Raw genomic sequence first — 21,604 nt, 5'->3', positions numbered from 1 at the left:
GCACTGGGAGGCAGAGGCTCCACCACCTGCACCACTGTGCAGCATCACACATTTCTGTCCATTCATCTGTATATTCTGTAATCAGCATCTGATTTTGAATTTAACATCAAACCAGGAGAAATATCTTAACACATGAACTATAATTTTGAAAAAAAAGGACAGAAATATAAGCTGTCGAAAGAAACAAAAAGAAAAATAGGTTTGCATAGTAACTATTTAATTAGCTTAAAACATGCAGCTTTGTTGACCTTTATTTGCGCGGTAACAGATGTGAAATGAATCAACATTTACTTTGGGTTATGGATGAGAAGAATCGATTATTTATAAATGTTATGTACAGTTAAATTATGGTAAAGAAGAAACAACTAATTTTTGCAAGCAATTATCAATTAAAATTAACTGAAATGGAACAGGCAGTTCTAAAGAGGCATATATTTTGAATTGATTGTATTATAAAATGATTGTTACCAAACTTGAAAGCGACGAATGCAACTAATATTATGCAGTTATTGATAAATCTGTTCATAGTTTACGTTCAATTGATGTATTGCTCCTTCACATGCAGACATAGTGAATGACAAATGAAACAGTCACTTGGCAAGATTTTCAGTTAATTTTGCATCACATTCACCAAATTGGATAACATGAGCAAATGCAAGGGAGAAATTAATTTGTAGATTTATTTGCTCATGTCAAATTTCAAAGCCTTCCTTTGAAATTAATATGCTAAGCTATGAGGAGGATTTTGTAGCCAGTTTAAAGTGGACATTGGTAGGTTATCAGAATGAACTCAGAATTTACAAATGAAATATGGAGAAATGTGATGTTTAGTTTAGACATACAGCGTGTAAACAGTCCAGACCGATCATGATCCACCATACACTAGTTCTATCCTACACACAAGGGACAATTTAGAGGCCAACCTACAAACCTGCATGTCATTGAGATGTGGTAGGAAACTGGAGCACTCATGCAGTCACGGGGAGAGTGTACCAACTCCATACAGACAGCACCCGTAGTCAGGATTGAACTTGGCTCTCTGGCGCTGTAAAGCAGCAACTCTACCACTGCGCCACTGTGCGGCCAGTGATTCATTTGGACAAAATGTAGATTAAGTTGCAGGTGATTTATTGAATTGAATTGAATGATACAGCATGGAAACAGGCCCTTCGGCCCATAGTTCATGCCGACTTGTGATCACCCTTTCACGCAAGCTCAGAAACATAGTGACCTCAATGTCAGACATTCTAAAAGTCTTTTTCACATTAACTTTTTATAATTGGCTTCAAAGCCTCTTCTCACTAGCCTGTGAAGTCTCCTTCACATTATCTTCTTATAATTTGCTTAGAAACCTGTAGATTTGCTGATCTTTTATCAGCATTCCAGACTTTTGTGTATATTTAAGTTGAGCAAAATAGGAATAAATGAAGATGGCTAAGCTCAGTGTTAATGGGCCAAAAAGATGGGTAGTGAGGGCAAGTTTAACGCATCAGAATGTGGTTGAGATGTTTGGCTCAGGAATTTTAGCAGATCGGGACATAGATATCTAAAGATGGAGTTTACAGGTGGAGACAATGTTGGAACGATTTATCAGTGTTGGACTCACTGATTAACACTGATAACCCCTGGAGTAGGGCAGTTTCAAGTGTCTCCCCATAAAGGTTGGCCGGGCGTTCACCAAATAAACCTATATATGCAAGTGGACTATTTGCAATGAATCAATGTTGCAGCCCGTTAAGAAGAAAGGATAGAGTTTCTCCGTGAACTTGTCCGTGAAAGTGTACAGATGTGACATGTAATCGGCATTGTACAGTGTCACCTGGCCAGCCTCATAGTTCAGGTAGACGCCCAATCTCTGGGGTTTGACTGGAACAGGGAGGGCAGTACGTGGTGCAGACATAGTGGTATATTCCTCTCCCAGACGCCACAATACCCAGGCTCCGGATTTCTGCTCCGGTGTGAACTCCGCTTTCCTCGGTACCGATGCCTTTACCACTCCCACACTCCACATAGTGTTCCTTCCGACCTCTACCTCCCAGTAGTGGCTCCCAGTGTTGAAGCCCTGAGAAGCCAGGACACCGTGCCACTGCACAAATCGCTCTGGTCTGTCAGGGACCATCTGTTTAGCACCGAGTCTGATGGCTGTCAGGTCACTGGACAGGATGAGTCTCGGATGCGCAGTGTTCGGATTCAGCTTCAGTTTGATCGGGACTGAAGGGGAGAAAAAGGTCTGCATGGTGAATTCACACGATTTGCCATTCAAACATTTTGACACATTGCTCCTCCTCTCCCCATTCGTAACAAGGACAGAGTCCCCCTTGTCCTCGCCTTCCATCCCATCAGCCATCGCATACAACATATAATCCTCCAACATTTTCGCCACCTCCAACAGGATCCCACTGCTGGCCATTTCTTCCCATCTCCACCCCTTTCTGCTTTCTGCAGAGACCATTCCCTCCAAAACTCCCTGGTCAGCTCGTTCCTTCCCACCCAAACCACCCCCTCCCCAGGTACTTTCCCCTGCAACTGCAGGAGATGCAACACCTGTCCATTTACCTTCCCCCTCGACTCCATCCAAGGACCCAAACAGTCTTTCCAGGTAAGGCAGAGGTTCACCTGTACCTCTGACGATGTAACTAGGATAATTGACAGGGGAGAGCCGGTGGATGTGGTATACCTTGACTTTCAGAAAGCCTTTGACAGGGTCCCACATAGGAGATTAGTGGGCAAAATTAGAGCACATGGTATTGGGGGTAGGATACTGACAATGTGATCATGGATCGAAAATTGGTTGGCAGACAGAAAGCAAAGAGTGGGGATAAATGGGTCCCTTTCAGAATGGCAGGCAGTATCTAGTGGGGTACCGCAAGGCTCGGTGCTGGGACCGCAGCTGTTTACAATATACATTAATGACTTGGATGAAGGGATTAAAAGTACCATTAGCAAATTTGCAGATGACACAAAGCTGGGTGGCAGTGTGAACTGTGAGGAAGATGCTATGAGGTTGCAGGGTGACTTGGACAGGTTGTGTGAGTGGGCGGATGCATGGCAGATGCAGTTTAATGTGGATAAGTGTGAGGTTATCCACTTTGGTGGTAAGAATAGGAAGGCAGGTTATTATCTGAATGGTGTCAAGTTAGGAAAAGGGGACGTACAACGAGATCTGGGTGTTCTAGTGTATCGGTCACTGAAAGAAAGCATGCAGGTACAGCAGGCAGTGAAGAAAGCCAATGGCGGCACGGTAGCGCAGCGGTAGAGTTGCTGCTTTACAGCGAATGCAGCGCCGGATACTCAGGTTCGATCCTGACTACGGGTGCTGCACTGTAAGGAGTTTGTACGTTCTCCCCGTGACCTGCGTGGGTTTTCTCCGAGATTTTCGGTTTCCTCCCACACTCCAAAGACGTACAGGTATGTAGGTTAATTGGCTGGGTAAAATGTAAAAATTGTCCCTAGTGGGTATAGGATAGTGTTAGTGTACGGGGATCGCTGGGCGGCACGGACTTGGTGGGCCGAAAAGGCCGGTTTCCGGCTGTATATATATGGTATGGTATGGTATGGTATGGAATGTTGGCCTTCATAACAAGAGGAGTTGAGTATAGGAGCCAAGAGGTCCTTCTGCAGTTGTACAGGGCCCTAGTGAGACCGCACCTGGAGTACTGTGTGCAGTTTTGGTCACCAAATTTGAGGAAGGATATTCTTGCTATTGAGGGCGGAATGGCGGGACTGTCATATGTTGAAAGACTGGAGTGACTAGGCTTGTATACATTGGAATTTAGAAGGAAGAGAGGGGATCTTATCGAAACATATAAGATTATGAAGGGTTTGGACACGTTAGAGGCAGGAAACATATTCCCAATGTTGGGGGAAGTCCAGAACCAGGTGCCACAGTTTAAGAATAAGGGGTAGGCCATTTAGAACGGAGATGAGGAAAAACCTTTTCAGTCAGTGAGTTGTAAATCTGTGGAATTCTCTGCCTCAGAAGGCAGTGGTGACCAATTCTCTGAATGCATTCAAGAGAGAGCTAGATAGAGCTCTTAAGGATAGCGGAGTCAGGGGGTATGGGGAGAAGGCAGGAACGGGGTACTGATTGAAAATGATCAGCCATGATCACATTGAATGGTGGTGCTGGCTCGAAGGGCCGAATGGCCTCCTCCTGCACCTATTGTCTATTGCATTTTTCGTGGTCATCTTAATGGAGGCCAGATATTCCAAATTATTCCAAAATTCCAAATTATGAAATTATGAAATTCCAAATTATGAACTGAATTTAAATGACACAGTTTCCATCGTGTGATATGAAGCTGATAGCAATGCTTAAACTGATGGAAGGCAGAGATAAGGTAGACATTCACAACCTTTTTTCCCCAGGGTGAAACTGTTGTGCACCACAGGACGTGGCTTTAAGGTGAGAGCGATGAAGTTAAAAAAATATGTACGCGGCATGTTCTTTTTAACACAGAGGATGCCTGGAGCATGTTGCTGGATGAGATGGTGGAGGCAGACACCATAGTGTCTTTTAGAGAGGTGCATGGATATGCAGAGAATGGAGGTATAGGTTTCAGGTAGAGGAGATTAGTTTATCTTGGCTTCATTGTCGGCATGGACATTGTGGGCCAAAGGGTCTGCTCCTGCACTGTACTGAACTCTTTAAACTGTTAGTTCAGGCCCCAGGATTACCAGCCGTGTTACATATCTGGTGTATCGCTACTGAACCTGTGGGCTGGCCTGGCCCAAATGTGTAGGAAGGACATGCAGAGGTTAATTTACACTGAACTTAGACACAAGAAGCTGGAGTAACTCAGTGGGTCAGGCAGCCTCTCTGGATAAAAGGAATAGGTGACGTTTCAGGGCAAAACCGTTCTTCAGACTGGAATAAATGTGTCAATTTTTCCTCACAACTCTATCAAAATCTTTTCCATATTTCAAACACCATAATTCCTCGACTCTACTGGAAGATAAGTTTACCTGGATTAATTAGCTTCAGCATCCGTTTCCACAGGCTGAACTGAAAGGGGCCGCTGAAATCATCTTGACTGAGGTCAATGGAAACTCTGGCGGGTCTTTGGAACTGCATGTTTTCACACCTGTGTTGGAAATAGAAAGTATCGCTGAGATGCAAAAGTAGAATGATACACCATATCTTTGACCTCACTTTATATACTTGTCAGCACTGCCCTCAACTTCTGACTTTTCAGAGACTACTATCCAAGACTTAGGTCATAGGGAAATATGAACAACATATATAAGAAATATATAAATCAAGCTATTCTATGTGTTGATTGGGGATAGTTATTGACCAAGGAGGAATTTTCAGTTGGTTTTTATAGTATTCTGCAAGGGCTACTTCAGAAAGCAAATGGAGACCTCAACCAAAAGGCAGCACTTCTGATAGTATTGAACTCCCTGTTCTGCATCCCAAATCTTGGACTTTCCACTCAGCACTTAAATCCCATGCTTCACGTATCTTGTGTTTTATGTTGTATTTTCCTGGCAGAACAATTTCTCTCCTGGGATAAGTAAATTTCTATCGTATGGTATCATATCGCATCCCTTGCACATGAGACATTGGTTTTTATTATCCATTGCTGGTAGCTTAACAGCCACCAGCTATTAACCTTCTCCATGTTTAGGTATGAAAAAAGGAAAAGATTAGTTAAGACAAATGTGGGTCTCTTGGAGACAGAAACAGGTGAATTTATTATGGGGAAGAAGAAAATGACAAACGAGTTGAACAGGCACTTTGATTCTGTCTTTACTAAGGATGACACAAACAATCTCCCAGATGTACTAGGGGACAGAGGATCCAGGGTGTCAGGAAATGGTGTTGGGTTGACTGATGGGACTGAAGGCTGATTAATCCACAAGGCCTGTTGGGCATTCTAGATGGCTCTAGAAATTGTGGATGGTGATCATTTTGCAATGTTCTATAGATTCTGGATCAGTTCATGTGCATTGGAGGGTAGCTAATGTTATCCCACATTTTAAGAAAGGAGGGAGAGAGAAAACAGGGAATTATACACCAGTTAGCCTGACACTGGTGGTGGGGAAGATGATGGAGTCAATTATTAAAGATGTATTAGCAGCACATTTGGATAGCAGTAACAGGATCGGTCCAAGTCAGCATTGATTTACGAAGTGGAAAGCCTGCTTGACAAATCTTCTGGAATTATTTAAGGATGTAACAAGTAAAATGGATAAGGGGGAGCCAGTGGATGTAGTGTATCTGGTTTTCAGAAAGTCTTTGATAAGGTCCCACACAGGAGTTTAGTGGGCAGAATTAGAGCACATGGGGGTAGGGTATTGACATGGATAGAAAATTGGTTGGCAGACAGGAAACAAAGTGTAGGAATTAACAGATCCCTTTCAGAATGACAGGGTGTGACTAGTGGGGTGCCACAAGGCTGGGTCCATAACTATTTACAATATATATTAATGATTTAGATGAAGGAATTAAAAGTAACATTAGCAAATTTGAAAATGACACAAAGCTGGGTGGCAGTGTGAACTGTGAAGAGGATGCTTTAAGGATGCATGGTGACTTGGATAGGTTGGGTGAGTGGGCAGATGCATGGCAGATGCAGTTTAATGTGGATAAATGTGAAGTTTCCACTTTGGTGGTAAGAACAAGGCGGCAGATTATTATATGAATGGCATCACATTAGGAAAAGGGGAGGTGCAACGAAACCTGGGTGTCCTAGTACATCAGTCACTGAAAGTAAGCATGCAGCTACAGTGAAGAAAATTCTCTGCCTCTGAAGGCAGTGGAGGCCGATACAAAGATGCATTCAAAACAGAATTAGATAGAGCTCTTAGGGCTAGCGGAATCAAGGGATAGGGGGAGAAGGGAGGAACGGGGTACTGATTGTGGATGATCAGCCATGATCACATTCAATGGCGCTGCTTGCTCGAAGGGCTGAATGGCCTACTCCTGCGCCTATTTTCTATCTATCTACGGTATGTTTGTTTCCATGAAAACATCCAGCGAATTGGCCTCCACTGCCTTCTGTGGCAGAGAATGCCACAGATTCACAACTCTCTGGGTGATAACGTTTTTCCTCATCTCAGTCCTAAATGGCATACCCCTTATTCTTAAACTGTGACTCCTCGTTCTGGATTCTCCCAACATCCGGAAATATTTCTCTGCATCTAGCTTGTCCAATCCTCTAAGAAATGTATATGTTTGTATAAGATCCCCTCTCATCCTAAATTCCAGTGAATAGAAGCCCAGTCGACCAATTCTTTCATCATATGTCAGTCCCGCCATCCCGGGGAATTAACCTGGTGAACCTACGCTGCACTCCCTCAATAGCAATAATGTCCTTCCTCAAATTAGGAGACGAAAATTGCACACAATACTCCAGGTGCGGTCTCACCAGGACCCTGCACAACTGCAGCAGGACCTCCTTGCTCCTAAACTCAAATCCTCTCGCAAAGAAGACCAACATGCCATTAGCTTTCTTCACTGCCTGCTGTACCAGCATGCTTACTTTCAGTGACTGATGTACAAGCATACCCAGGTCTCTTCCTAATCTGACTCCATTCAGATAATAATCTGCCTTCCTGTTCTTGCCACCAAAGTGGATAACTTCACATTTATCCTCATTCTACTACATCTGCCATGCATCTGGCCACTCATCCAACCTACCCAACTTACCCTGCAGCCTCATAACATCTTCCTCGCAGCTCACACTTGCAGATGTTACATTTAATTCCCACATCTAAATCGTTAATATATATTGTAAATAACTGGGGGCCCAGCACCGAGCCTTGCAGCACCTCACAAGTCACTGCCTGCCATTCTGAAAAGGACCTGGTAATTCCTACTCTTTACTTCCTGTCTGCTAAGCAGTTCTCTATCCATGTCAATATTCTACCCCTAATACCACGGCCTCTAATTTTGCACACTAATCTCTTGTGTGGGAACATGCCAAAGTTTTTTTGAAAGTCGAGATGCACGATATCCACTGGCTCTCCCTTATCCAATCTACTTGTTACATCCTCAAAAAAGTATGTGCAAGTAGATAATGGTTTGTCTTTGCATCATGTATGGCATACACATTGTGGGCTGAAATGCCTGTTCTTGTGCTGTCTGTTCTATGTATCTTGCCCTGTCCCCTTCCATATAGATCCCTCCTTTTTACTTTGCATTTCACCCATCCTCTCTTCTTATCTGACACATGTTTGTTGCCTTTTTATCTCCAGCCTGTGTCACTTATTCCACTGCCAATAAAACCCCCGCCTAAACTGTATCCACCTATCACTCGCCAGGGTTTGTCCCGCTCACTACTCCTTCTCAGCTTTCTCCCTGCTATTACAATCAGTATGAAGAAGGGTCCCAACCCGGAATGTCGCCTGTCCATTCCATCTACAGATGCCGCTGAGTTCCTCCACCACCCTGTGTTTTGCTCAAGATTTCAGCATCTGCATTTCCGTGTGTCTCCTGTCTTTGTTCTGGATTTCCAGCCCCTAAAGTTTTTTGCTCCAATGAACCTAAGTATTCATTCACTTTGCCTGCCATCCGTATCCAACAATGCAAAGGACTACAGGTGGAATGGGTTGCATTACAGAATATATAACTGTCAGCCAAATATGGACAATAATGCACTTACCGGCCAAGAATATTTTTAATATCCTGAAAGAGAGAAGATTGTTTTAGTTTTACTTTTTAATTGTAGAGATACAGCAGAGAAACAGGCTCTTCGACCCACTGAGCCCACACCGACCAGCGATCCCCGCACATTGACACTATCCTGCACATACTGGTGACCAATTACATTTAAACCAAGCCAATTATCCACAAAATTGTACTGCTTTGGAGTGTGTGAGGAAACCGAAGATCCCTGAAAAAGCCCACGGAGGTCACGGGGAAAACGTACAAACTCTGTACAGACAGTACGCGTCGTCAGGATCAAACCCGGGTCCCTGGTGCTGTGAGGCAGCAACTTTATCGCTGAACCACCAATAAAAGGGTGGGCCTTTTATTACAACATCGCATTACAAAGATCTGTCAGAAACTTAAACAATGGCAAAAATGCATTTCCAATATTATTGTGTAAAAACTGCAATTTGACTTTACAATGTCACAAGATTTGGACACAGAATAGTTTCAATACCGAACTCATAGTTCGAAATTCTCGGAGGAGGGCATGTCGATAAAATGGCAGCATTTAAGTGGCTTTTAGATAGGCACATGTATATGCAGGGCATGGAGGGATATGGATCATGTGCAGGCTGAAGAGATTAGTTTAGCTTGGAATCATATTCAGCTGTGAGATTGTGGGTTGAAAGGTCGGCTCCTGTGCAATGTTCCAAGTTCTATGGTCTATTAACAGAAAAAACTGTTAAAATTGAAGCTCACAGACCTATGAGGAAATGATTATTTGGTGCAATAAACCTCTATTATTTCACAGTGTGACTATTTGGAAGTCCTGATGCATCCAATTTGCCACATCACTTGTTGATTTCCCTGTTCCTTTTAACACACCAGGATCTTAGTCGCCACTGATAGACACAAAATGCTGGAGTATCTCAGTGGGACAGGCTGCATCACTGGAGAGAAGGAATGGGTGACGTTTCGGGTTGAGACCCTTCTTCAGATTGAGAGTCAGGGGAGAGGGAGATACAGAGATAAGAAAATATAAGGTGTGAGAACGAGACATCAAAGGGGGTGGAGATGAAGGAAAATGTAGAATAGATCATTGTTAGCGAGGAGAAGGTAACAACAAAGCAATCAGAGATAAAATGTAATCAGGGCCAGTCAGACTGGTTGGAGTACTGGGAAGGGGGAGGGATGGAGAGAGAGGGAAAGCAAGGGTTACTTGAAGTTAGAGAAGTCAAACTATCTCCGGTTTAAACTAGCATCTGCAGTTCCTTCCAACTCTTAGTTGCCATTCTTCCTTCAGCATTCTGGTGCTAAAGTTCCACACTCACAGAGCAGCACAGCACAATACTGGAGCAGGCCCTTTGGCCCACAATGCCTGTTCCAAACATGATGCCAAGATAAACTAATCTCATCTGCCTGCACGCGACCATGACGTGCCTGTCTAATAGCCCATAAACACCAGTATTGGACCTGCACCCACCACCATCACCCCTGGCCCTACATTCCAGGCACCAACCACCCCTCGCCTGCCCCACACATCTCCATTATATTTTGTCTCCTCACCATCACGCTATGCCCACTGATCTTTCATATTTCCACCATGAGAAAGGGTTCTGACTGTCTACCCTGTGGCTCTCTTAATTTGATCTACTTCCATCAGTCCAGAGAAAACACCGACAGTCCAGAGAAAACTATCCAAGTTTGTCCATCCTCTTCTGATACTAATTCCCTGTAATCCAGGCATCATTCTGGTAAACATCTAGTGCATTCTCTCCAAGGCCTCTACAGACTTCTTATATTGGGGTGTCCAGAACTGCACACAATACTCCAAATGAGGTCTAACCAAAGTGCTAAAAATCTGCATTGTGCCTTCCTGACACTTATACTCAATGCCCAACTAGTCTTTTCCTTTTCACTGGCTTGCAGAACTTGAGTCTAACATGATTCTGTGTGCTGATCGTGTCTATAAGCTTGTGATGGTGCAAGAGGCAAGATTTTCACTGCATCTGTCCCTCACTGTATGTATTCATATGACAATAAGCTCAACTTGACTTAACCAGTCTCCCTTAAAACTCACCTGGGCCCCACTCCCCATTCTTGCTTGAAACTTGCCTCGTTCTGCTTCCAGTGCTCTGTTTAAATGTACCTGGTTAACTGGAATAGAACTGGAAAAATCTGGAGTAACTCAGCGGGCCAGGCAGCATCTCTGGAAGAAAGGAATAGGTTTGGGGTCGAGACCCTTCTTCAGACTGAGAGTCAGGGGAAACGAAAATGAGAGATATAGAAGGTACATAGAAGAAATGAATGAAAGATATGCAAAAAACGATGATCGAGGAAAGGTGTAACTCACAATGGTCCATTGTTGCCTGTGGGGTAGGTGATAACGAGTTAACTGGAATGTTTATTGTTATTCTACATATCATCTGTAAACACTGATTTAAAACAGTGCAAAACACAAAGTGCCTGAGGAATTCATCAGATCATACAGCATCTGTCGAGGGGGAAAGGAAACATGATGAATTGGGTCAGAACCTCCTCTAGAGTGATTCAGACCTCATTAGTGTACATAGTGCTGTTATATCAGCAGGTGAAGCAGCATGTTTGATGGTGCTGTTATAACAGCAGGTGAAGCAGCATGTTTGATGGTGCTGTTATAACAGCAGGTCCAGCAGCATGTTTGATGGTGCTGTTATAACAGCAGGTGAAGCAGCATGTTTGATGGTGCTGTTATAACAGCAGGTGAAGCAGCATGTTTGATGGTGCTGTTATAACAACAGGTGAAGCAGCATGTTCAATGGTGCTTGATCTGCTGAGCTATTCAAGAACTTTGTATCCTCTTGTGGAAACCAGCATCAGCAATTTCTTGTTTCTCCATTAATTAAGTGTGTTGGAGTATGAATGAATACGATGCAAGATTCTGGAAAATATGCGATATTTGTTTAGAGTTTAGAGATACAGCGCGGAAACAGGCCCTTCCGACCACTGAGTCTGTGCCGACCAGCGATCCTCGCACATTAACACTCTCCTACATACACTTGGGACAATTTACATTTCTACAAAGCCAATTAACTTACAAACCTGCACGTCTTTGGAGTGTGGGAGGAAACCAAAGTTCTCGGAGAAACTCCACGCGGTCACAGGGAGAATGTACAAACTCCATACAGCCTGCACCCGTAGTCGGGATCGAACCTGGGTCTCTGGCGCTGTAAGTGCTGTAAGGCGGCAAATATACCGCTACGCCACCGTACCACCCATTCTGGAACTGGTGCTGCCAAAGTTTTGAATGCGGACTGATGGAGTTCTCTACTGTACATTGGGTTTTAGAATCTGAATGGTAATGGCATCATGTTTCCCCATGTAAACAATAGACAATACCTGCATAAATTCTGCATCTTCCAGACTCAGTTTTTCTTGCATGTCCAAGATTGCTTTCTTAAGTGATGCATGCTGTTCGGAGATTTTCTTTAGATTTTCATCTTTTTGTTGCAATATGGCATTTTCCTTTTGCTCCAGTATTGTTTTCAGCTTTTTCTCTTCCTGGTGCAGAAACTGGTGCAGTTCTTCGAACTTAGATTCAATGTTCTTCTGCAGAGCCGCAGATTCTTTCTGATGGAATAAACAACAGGTGGATTTACCCAGTGCAAGGTGAGAAGTTCATGGGTCGTGGAGCACAGAACAGGAAACAATACAGCATAGGAACAGGCTCTTTGTTCCACCATGCCACAGCTGAACATTATGCTAGGTTATAACTGAAAACACACACCTCCAGATTCAGGGACAGTTTCTTCCAGCTGTTTCCACGCAACTGAACCATCCTCTCACGAACTAGAGACCAGTTCTGCCCAACCATCTACCTCATTGGAGACCTTTGAACTATCTTTAATCGGTCTTTACCTTTCTTTTTATTTTAGCGATACAGCGTTGAAACTGGGCCTTTGGCCCACCAAGTGTGTGGTGACCAGTGATCCCCCACACACTAGCTCTATCCAACACACTGGGGACAAATTACAGAGGCCATTTAACATATAAACCTGCACATCTTTGGAACGTGGGAGGAAACATCTTTAAGGTGAGAGGAGCAAGTTTAAGGGAGATGTGCAGTGCAAGTATTTTTATTTACACAAAGGGTGGTAAGTGCTTGGAATGTGCTGTTGTAAGGGTGGTGAGACAATAGACAATAGACAATAGGTGCAGGAGGAGGCCATTCGGCCCTTCGAGCCACCACCGCCATTCAATGTGATCATGGCTGATCATTCTCAATCAGTACCCCGTTCCTGCTTTCTCCCCATACCCCCTGATTCCGCTATCCTTAAGAGCTCGATCTACCTCTCTCTTGAATGTATTCAGAGAATTGGCCTCCACTGCCCTCTGAGGCAGAGAATTCCACAGTTTCGCAACTCTCTGACTGAAAAAGTTTTTCCTCATCTCTGTTCTAAATCGCTCACCCCTTATTCTTAAACTGTGGCCCCTTGTTCTGGACTCCCCCAACATTGGGAACATGTTTCCTGCCTCTAACGTGTCCAACCCCTTAATAATCTTATACGTTTCGATAAGATCCCCTCTCATCCTTCTAAATTCCAGTGTATACAAGCCTAGTCGCTCCAGTCTTTCAACATAGGACAGTCCCGCCATTCCGGGAATTAACCTAGTAAACCTACGCTGCACGCCCTCAATAGCAAGAATATCCTTCCTCAAATTTGGAGACCAAAACTGCACACAGTACTCCAGGTGCAGTCTCACTAGGGCCCTGTACAACTGAGTGCTTGGAATGTGCTGTTGTAAGGGGAGGGGGTGATGGGGGGGGGGGGGGATGGGGGGGGGTGGTTGAGGCAGATGCATTAGTGGCATTTAAGTGGCTTTTGGACAGGCAAGTGAACGGTGGGATATGGACAATGTGCAGGCAGACAAGAGTTGGTCCTGTCATTATGTTTGGCAGACATTGTGGGCCAAAGGGCTTGTCCCATGTTCTGGGATGGTGATGGTTTGACACTGTGGTGCAGATTCAATCTCCTTGTTTACAGTAGGCTGTGTTGAAAAGGTTCATTAACTTGACATCATTAAAAGGAGTTGTATTATATGGGAAGTGAATAAGGTTCTGAGTGGAGTTGTTGACAGGATATGTTGTAGGAAGGAACTGCAGATGCTAGTTTAAACCGAAGATAGACACAAAACATATTTCATTATCTCTGTATCACCCTCTCCCCTGATTCAGTTTGAAGAAGGGTCAAGACCCAAAACGTCACCCATTCCTTCAGACAGAGATGCTGCCTGTCCCACTGTGTTACTCCAGCATTTTGTGTCTGTCTTGTTGACAGGATACTTTCTCTGGTTGGGACAATCTAGAACAGGATAGATTCAGCCAACAGCTTTACCTACTGAAGAATGGAATGAAGAAAGAAATCTGAGGAATGAGCCTGCAGAAATGTCCTGATCCAAAATGTTACCTATTCATTTCGTCCGCTGATGCTGCCTAATTCCCTGAGCTCCTCCAGCACTTTATGTTTTGTCCAAGATTCCAGCATCTGCAGTTCCTTTTATCTCCAAGGGAAAGGGAATGATTTTTGTTTGCTCAAAGGATTGTGAGCCTCTGGAAGTCTTCAGACTGGAGAGATGTCTTAGATGAATTGATGTAATAGAGAGAAGTCAAAAGTTATGACTGGAAAGGCGGGCAGGCTTGATGGAGCACATGGAGATACAAGGATGTGCAGATACTGGAATCTTGAGCAAAGTACAAAGTGCTGTCGGAAATATACATCGCATGGGATCAAAGGAAAGAAAGCTGAATGGATAGAAAACTGGCTTCATGGAAGGAAGGAGAGGATGATGGTGGAAGGTTGCTTTTCGGACTGGAGGCCAGTGACTAGTGGTGTGCCATGGGGTTCGGTGATGGTCCCATTGCTGTTTGTCATTTATAGCAAAGATGTGGATGAGAACATACATGCAGAGGGGAAAGAATTAATAGGAACCCGAGGGGTTACTTTTTTATTCACAAAAAGCTGGAGTAACTCAGCAGGTTACTTTTTTACACAACGGGTGATAGGTGTATGGAACGAGTTGCCTGAGGAAGTAGCTGAGGCAGGTACCCTTGCAACGTTTAAGAAACATTTAGACAGGTACACGGATCAGGTAGGTTTAGAAGGATATGGGCCAAACACAGGCTGATGGGACTAGTGTAGATGGGACATGTTGTCCCGTGTGGGCAAGTTGGGCTGAAGGGCCTGTTTCTACGCTATATGACTCTATGAACTGATCGGTTCAGGAGCATCTGTGAAAGGAATGGACAAACAGCCCGAAACATTGCTTATCCATTCCCTGCAGAGATGCTGCCTGACCTCACCCACTGCATTACTCCAGCACTTTGTGTTTTGATGGAGCACTTGTCTGATTCCTGCTCCCTTCCCTACGCTTCTCATGCTGTGTAGTTGGAGAAAACATCGGGCCTTTCAATGAAGGCACAAGAAACTCAGGATGCTGGAACCATGAGCAAATGATCATTGTGATCTTTGGCCTGGAATCGGAGGAAACAAAATATTACAACAGATCAAATATATAATGGAGTGAAAGGCACGGAAATTAAATATTTACCTGGTGCTAGATTGAGTCAATATCTCACATGCATGACATTGGACCGCCACACTAGTTTTTACATGAACTGTTTCGTTTCCCATCTCAACTTTGCTTTGGTGTGGGACCTTTAAACGGCCCTTCGTACCTTCAGTTTATTTACATCTTCCTCTTCTTCATCCTGACTTTCACAGCAATCAAGCATTTGTTCACTCAGGGACTCTATTTCTTTCCGTAGCATTCCCTGGAACAGAGATATTCGCAAAAAATGTCACATAGGTCTCCTGAAAAAGACGAAATTTTTAAAGTCTGTTGCCAATGATCTGGAAGATCAACCCCAATTATAGTCTGGCTCAGCTGGCAGAGCAGCCTCACAGCTCCAGCCATCTAGTTTCAACCTGGTCCACCATGTTTGTCCATGAGGCGTTCTCCTTGTGTGGATTACACCCATTTGCTTGTAATTTTTTCCATGTTCCATAAAACAGGTAATCCGGCATGTTTCCAGTGACTCCAACCAATTTCTACGGATGCACCCTGGAAAGCATCGTATTAGAATGCATCACAGCTTGGTTTGGCACCTACTCTGCCCAAAACTGCAAGAAATTGCAGAGAGTTGTGATGTCGCCCAGTCCATCATTCAAACCAGCCTCCCCCTCATCGACTCCATCGACACCACACTTCCTCAGGAATGCAGCAACATGATGAAGGACTACTTCCTCTCCATTCATCCTCTCTTCTAGCCTGTTACATCAGTCAGAAGATCCAAAATCTTGAAAGTGTGTATTACTTTCAGGAATAGCTTCTCTCCTACTATTATAAATCTATATATAAATCATATATAAATCTATATATAAATCAGACTATTCATCAGACTCTTATAAGCTGTTGGTATGGTCCCGATCACCCAATCTATATTCGTGCAACGTTTGCATTTTTAGAAAATCTGCATTTTCTCTCTAGTGTAGCACTACACTCAACACTGTTTATTTTTTTTCTTTGCACTACCTGGTAGACCTGTCTCTGGTTTGATTGGACTCATAAATGGTATGACTTGCTTGGATAGCAGGCCGAGCAAATGTTTTCACTGCATCTCTGTACACTTGAGAATACAAAACCAATACCAAAGGTAATTGTGTTCTGTTTGGTAGTTTAGGATGACACAGTAAATTGCCCCGAGCATACAGGTGAGCGATTGAATCTGGGTAAAATTGATGGGAAAGTGGAAGGAATAGATTACAGGGAAAATTATTGGGAAGTAAGGTCGCTCTTTATGCTGGCATAGACAGTGGGCTGAAATAGCCTTCACCTAAATCATCAGGATAAACAGAATTGGAATTTGGTCGTGGTATAGGTTCATTATTGTTATGTGTACTGAGATGCAGTGAAAAACCTTTGTTTGTGTTCTAGGCAAAGAAATCAGTTAATACTATACATGAATACAATCAAACAATAAACAAGTACAGTAGTAAGAGCAAAGAGAAAATACCAGAGTGCAGAATATAGTTCCCAGCAATGGAGCATAACAGTTCCATAGAATAAGTCCAATGTCCGCAATGAGTTAAGTTGGATAATTGGGACTGTACTCTGGCTTCAGATAGGATCTTTCAGAGTTATGGTAAATATGACAGGGGAAGAAGCTATTCCTGAGTCTCACTTTATGGACTTTCAAGCTTCTGAACCTTCCACCTGATGGGAACGGGGAGAAGAGGTGGAAAAGGTCCTAGATTTTGTTGGCTGTTCTCCCTTGGCAACACAGATGGAGTGTCATAGTCATAGAATCTTGCAGCGTGGAAACAGGCAGTTCGGCCCAATTTGCCCTCACCAGTACTAGTCGTACCTGCTTGCTTTTGGCCCATACCCCTCTAAACCTATCATCTCCATGTACCTCTCTAAATGTTTCTTAAAAGTTGCAATAGTACCTGGATCAATGACGTCCTCTGGCAGCTCATTTCATACACCTACCACCCACTGTGTGAAAAGGTTTCCCTATTAAATATTTACCCCCCACTTTAAACCTATGTCCTCTGGGGCTCGATACCACTACTCTGGTCAAGAGACTCTGTGCATCCACCCGATCTATTCCTCTCATGATTTTGGACACCTCTATAAGATCACCCCTCATCCTCCTGCACTCTGAGGAAAAGAGTTTTCACCTGCTCAGCCTCTCCCTGAAGTTCCCTCGAGAACTGCCAACATCTACATAAATCTTCTCTGCACCCTTTCCAACAGTGTATGGTGGGGAATGTGGCCTGTGTGATGGCCTGGGTGGCATCCACAACTCTCTGCAATTTCTCGCTGCTTCAGGCAGAGCTATTCCCAAACCAAGTAGCGATGCATCCCCAAAGCCTGATTTCTTCAGTGCACCTGCCGTAAGAGCCGTTGGAGGCATGCCGGATTCCTGAGGAAGCACAGGCATTGGTGTGCTTTTTTGGCTGTAGCTGCAATGCATCTGGTCAAGGACAGAATTTCCATTCATAATTAGAATAACAATTGAAAAATGGGTGAAGAGAGATGGAAGGGATTATCTAAGAATGTCAGAAATTGGAACAGATTTTGATAACATGGCTCCCTGTGTCCTTCACCTGAGGACCACCCACTTCCCTTCCCCATTCTCATGGTCCTCGTCTCTCTTAGGGGCAAATTCTCTCTTGAATGTACTTAACGACCTTTACTCCACAATTCTCTGCAGTAAACTATTCCAAAGATTCACCATCCTCAGTGGAGAAGTTTCTCCTCTTCTCCATGTAAATGAGGAACTGCGTATTCTTGAATACTGACCCTGTTTTTAGATTCCCCCACAAGGGAAATCATCTTCTCAACATCTGTCTTGCAACTCCCCGTCATAACCTTCCATGTTTCAACAAGGTCACATCTCATTCTTCGAAGCAGCAATGAATACAGACCAAACCTACTCAACCATTACTCATAGGGCAAACACGTAATGTGAGCAATCAAACAATATGCATTATCTGGGCTGCCTCCAATGCAAGTTATCTTCTCCTTGAAGGGCCTGTTTCCCTGCTGTATCTCTAAACAAAACTAAACTGCAGATGTTAGAATCTTGAGTAAAACACTGCTGGAGGAACTCCGCGGGTCGGGCAGCATCTGGGGAAAGAACTAACAGATGGGTTTTCAGGTTGGGTCTGAAGAAGGGTTCAGAATGTTGTCTTGATGGGTGGGTATTACGTATAAGGAGTGGTTGTTTCCCCCAGAATGCCAGCAGGTGAAGGGAGATCCCATAGACGTTTATAAAATTATCAAAGGCATAGGATAGGGTGGACAATCAGAACATTTTCACAACAAAAGGTAGGAAATGTCAAAGACTGGAGGCATAACTTTAGGTGAGAGGTGCAAACTTCAAAGGAGATGTACATGGCAAATATGAAAGTGGCTTTTAGGAGACACACATTAATATATGGGGAATGACATGGATCATATGCAGGAAGAGATTTGTGGATGTAACCCTGTCCGTCACACAGAGCACACTCCCCACCACTGTCTCCATCTATACTTCAAGCTGCCTCGGAAGAACAGCCAAATTAATTGAGGATCTTTCCAAGCCTGGTCATTCCTTCTGCTCCCTGGTCCTGTCAAGCAGAAGATTCAGAAGCTTGCAAGAGAGCAACTTCAGAGTCAGAAACAGCTTCTTCCCCTCTTATTGCACTTCTGAATGGTCCTTTCAAAATCTAGGCAACAGACCTGATTTTCTATCCAACCTTATTGCAGGCAGTGGACTTTTTTCTGTGGAACTGTTACATTGTTCAGTTTAATTTAGTTTAGTGATACAGTGCAGAAACAGGCCCTTCGGCCCATCAAGTCCGCACTGATCGGCGATCCTTGTACATCAGCACTATCCTACACATGAGGGACAATTTACAATTTTTACTGAAGCCAAACTAACCAACAAACCTGTACATCTTTGGCTTGTGGGAGAATGTACAAACTCATTACAGACAGCACCCATAGTCATGATTGAATCTGGGTCTCTGGCGCTGTAAGGAAGCAACTCTACCGGTGTGCCACCATTGCCACCCCTGATTGTAAAGCTGAGAAATGGTATTCTGCACTCTGGCATCTTTCTCTTTGCTCTGGATTTTCCTCTCGTGTTTGGCTTGATTCTATTCTTTTATATTATCTGATTTGATCAGATAAGCACGCAAACAAAAGCTTCTCACCGTACCAGGGTACGTGTGTCAATAATAAACCTAAACCAGAGATTAGTTATACAGCGTCATGGTCAGCATAGATATTGTAGGTCAAAATGTTTGTTCCTGGGCTCTATTTTTCTATATTCTATGAAACTGTGAGGGTCAGTTCTTGCCCTGCACTTTTCTATCTATATACTAAAACTCTCGTTTGTTTGTTCCTGAGCTACAGCCAAAACGGGACACCATAGCACGACAATTTTAGGCCCATCTTACTCACCGTCGTCCCTTTGGTGCTAATGGAAGAAGTTTCATTGAAATCGGTGCTATATTTTTAAAGTTATTCACATTTTAAAGTTTAAATCTATCTCCGAGGGAGAGGGGGGGGAGGTGGAGGGAGGGAGGGGGAGGATAAAGGGGTTGAGGGGGATGGATTGGGGGGAGGGGAAAGGGAAGGAGAGGGAAGGGGGTAGGCGGGAGGAGAGAGGAGAGAGGAGAGGGTGTTGCACCAATACAGGAGAGGTTTGGGTCCAACGGGTCCACTTGGTCTAGTATTCTATAACTGTGGGCTGAATGGCCTGTTCCAGTGCTGCGCCATTCTATGTCCAACGACACTGTGGGTCTGCTCCTGTGCTGTACTTTCCTATAATAAGACACAAAGTGCTGGAGTCACTCAGCGTGTCGGGCAGCATCTCTGGAGAACATGGACAGGAGACCGAATCAGGAACATTGTAGTAGATTAGGTTCGGGGACGTGCATGTGAACCTCTCTCTCGCTTGGAAAGTCTGTTTGGGTCGCTGGAAGGAGTAACCTTTTGATATTCAATGACATAATGGGCTGCAGGGCCTATTTCTGTGCTATATTTTTCTACATTCTATGACTCTGTGGGCTGAAGTGACAAGTCCACTGCCATACCTTTCAATGTTCTACGGCACAGTGGGCCACACGGCCTAATTCTGTGCTGTTGTGTATTCTATGACTGTGGGCCAAAGGGCCTGTTCCAGTGCTGCACTATTCTTTATTCTCTGACAGTGTAGGCCGAATGGCCTGTTCCTGTGCTGACTAAGCTTTATTCTCTGAAAGAGTGGGCCGAATTAACTGTTCCTGTGCTGTACTTTTCCATATTCTATGACACTGTGGGCCGAAGGGCCTGTTCCTGTGCTGTACCTTTCTATGATCTATGACACTGTGGGCCGAAGAGCGTGTTCCTGTGCTGTACTTTTCTATGATCTCTGACACTGTGGGCCGAAGGGCCTGTTTCTGTGCTGTACTGTTCTATGTTCTCTGACAGTGGGCGGAAGGGCCTGTTTCTGTGCTGTACTTTTCTACCTTCTATGGCATTGTGGGCCGAAGGGTCTGTTTCTGTCCTGCTCTGTTTGGTGGGTGAGGACTGGGTGGACAGAGAGGCCTGTTCCTGTCCTGTGCTACTCTCTCTCTGTTCTGTGTGGTGGGTGAGGAGGTGGACAGAGAGGCCTGTTCCTGTCCTGTGCTACTCTCTCTGTGTGGTGGGTGAGGACTGGGTGAACAGAGAGGCATGTTCCTGTTCCCGTCCTGTGGCAGTTCACTGTGAGCGCGGTGTCTCACCTTATGGAGTTCAGCGGCCTCGCCAAGCGGGCTGGTGGAGTGGCCGTGGTGATGGCGAGACGTGGCACACACCACACAGATCGGCCTCTGGTCATCGCTGCAGTAAACCTTCAGCCTCTCGTCGTGCTCCTGGCAGCGGAGCTCCGTCTGAACCACCGCCTCGTCCACTCTGAGCTTCATTACATTCTCCACGATGTTGGACACGAACCGGTTGTGTCTGAGCGTCTTGTCGGGCAGCAGCGCCCGGCACTGCGGACAAGTGGCCGGCCCTCGCTCCGACTGCCAGTGCCGGACGATGCAGGTCCGGCAGAAATTGTGGCCGCAGTCTATGGTTACAGGCTGGACAAAGAACTCCAAGCAGATGGGGCAAAGCGCCTCATCTTTCATGGACTGTAGCACGTCTATACTCGCCATCGCTGCTGCCCTCTCCGGGTCCCGGGCGCTTAGTTTCACTTTCGCGCTGCTGCAAAGTCGGCGATTTCCGGGTACGTTTCTTTGCACAAATCTGCAGATTTCAAACATAGACACAACAACACTGGAGTAACTCAGCGGGTCAGGCAGCCTCTTCCTCTTCTCCCGTGATGTTGCCCGACCCGCTGATTTACTCCAGCATTTTGTGTCGACGGTCGGTGTAAACCCGCACCTGCAGTTACTTCCTAAACATTTTGTCAACAGATTTCAAGATTCTGTTTTATTGTTTTGTCCCGAA

At 44.6% G+C, this 21,604-nt stretch overlaps 1 protein-coding gene across 1 annotated transcript; it reads right to left on the bottom strand.

Moving 5' to 3' along the window:
* Positions 1-239: 239 nt before the first annotated feature.
* LOC144603242 (E3 ubiquitin-protein ligase TRIM39-like) lies at positions 240-21,527 on the bottom strand. Its single transcript, XM_078416436.1, has 6 exons — positions 20,896-21,527; positions 15,315-15,410; positions 11,978-12,208; positions 8,610-8,632; positions 4,966-5,084; positions 240-2,211 (listed from the first exon to the last, which is right to left on the bottom strand). The coding sequence occupies exons 1-6, from the start codon at positions 21,415-21,417 to the stop codon at positions 1,688-1,690; spliced, it is 1,515 nt and encodes a 504-aa protein (XP_078272562.1). The 5' UTR covers positions 21,418-21,527; the 3' UTR covers positions 240-1,687.
* Positions 21,528-21,604: the final 77 nt, after the last annotated feature.

This window comes from Rhinoraja longicauda, chromosome 19 (assembly GCF_053455715.1).
Source record: "Rhinoraja longicauda isolate Sanriku21f chromosome 19, sRhiLon1.1, whole genome shotgun sequence".
Classification (NCBI taxonomy): Eukaryota; Metazoa; Chordata; class Chondrichthyes; order Rajiformes; family Arhynchobatidae; genus Rhinoraja; species Rhinoraja longicauda.
The sequence above is the reverse complement of the archived record's forward strand: the minus strand, read 5'-3'. Positions and strand labels throughout refer to the sequence as shown.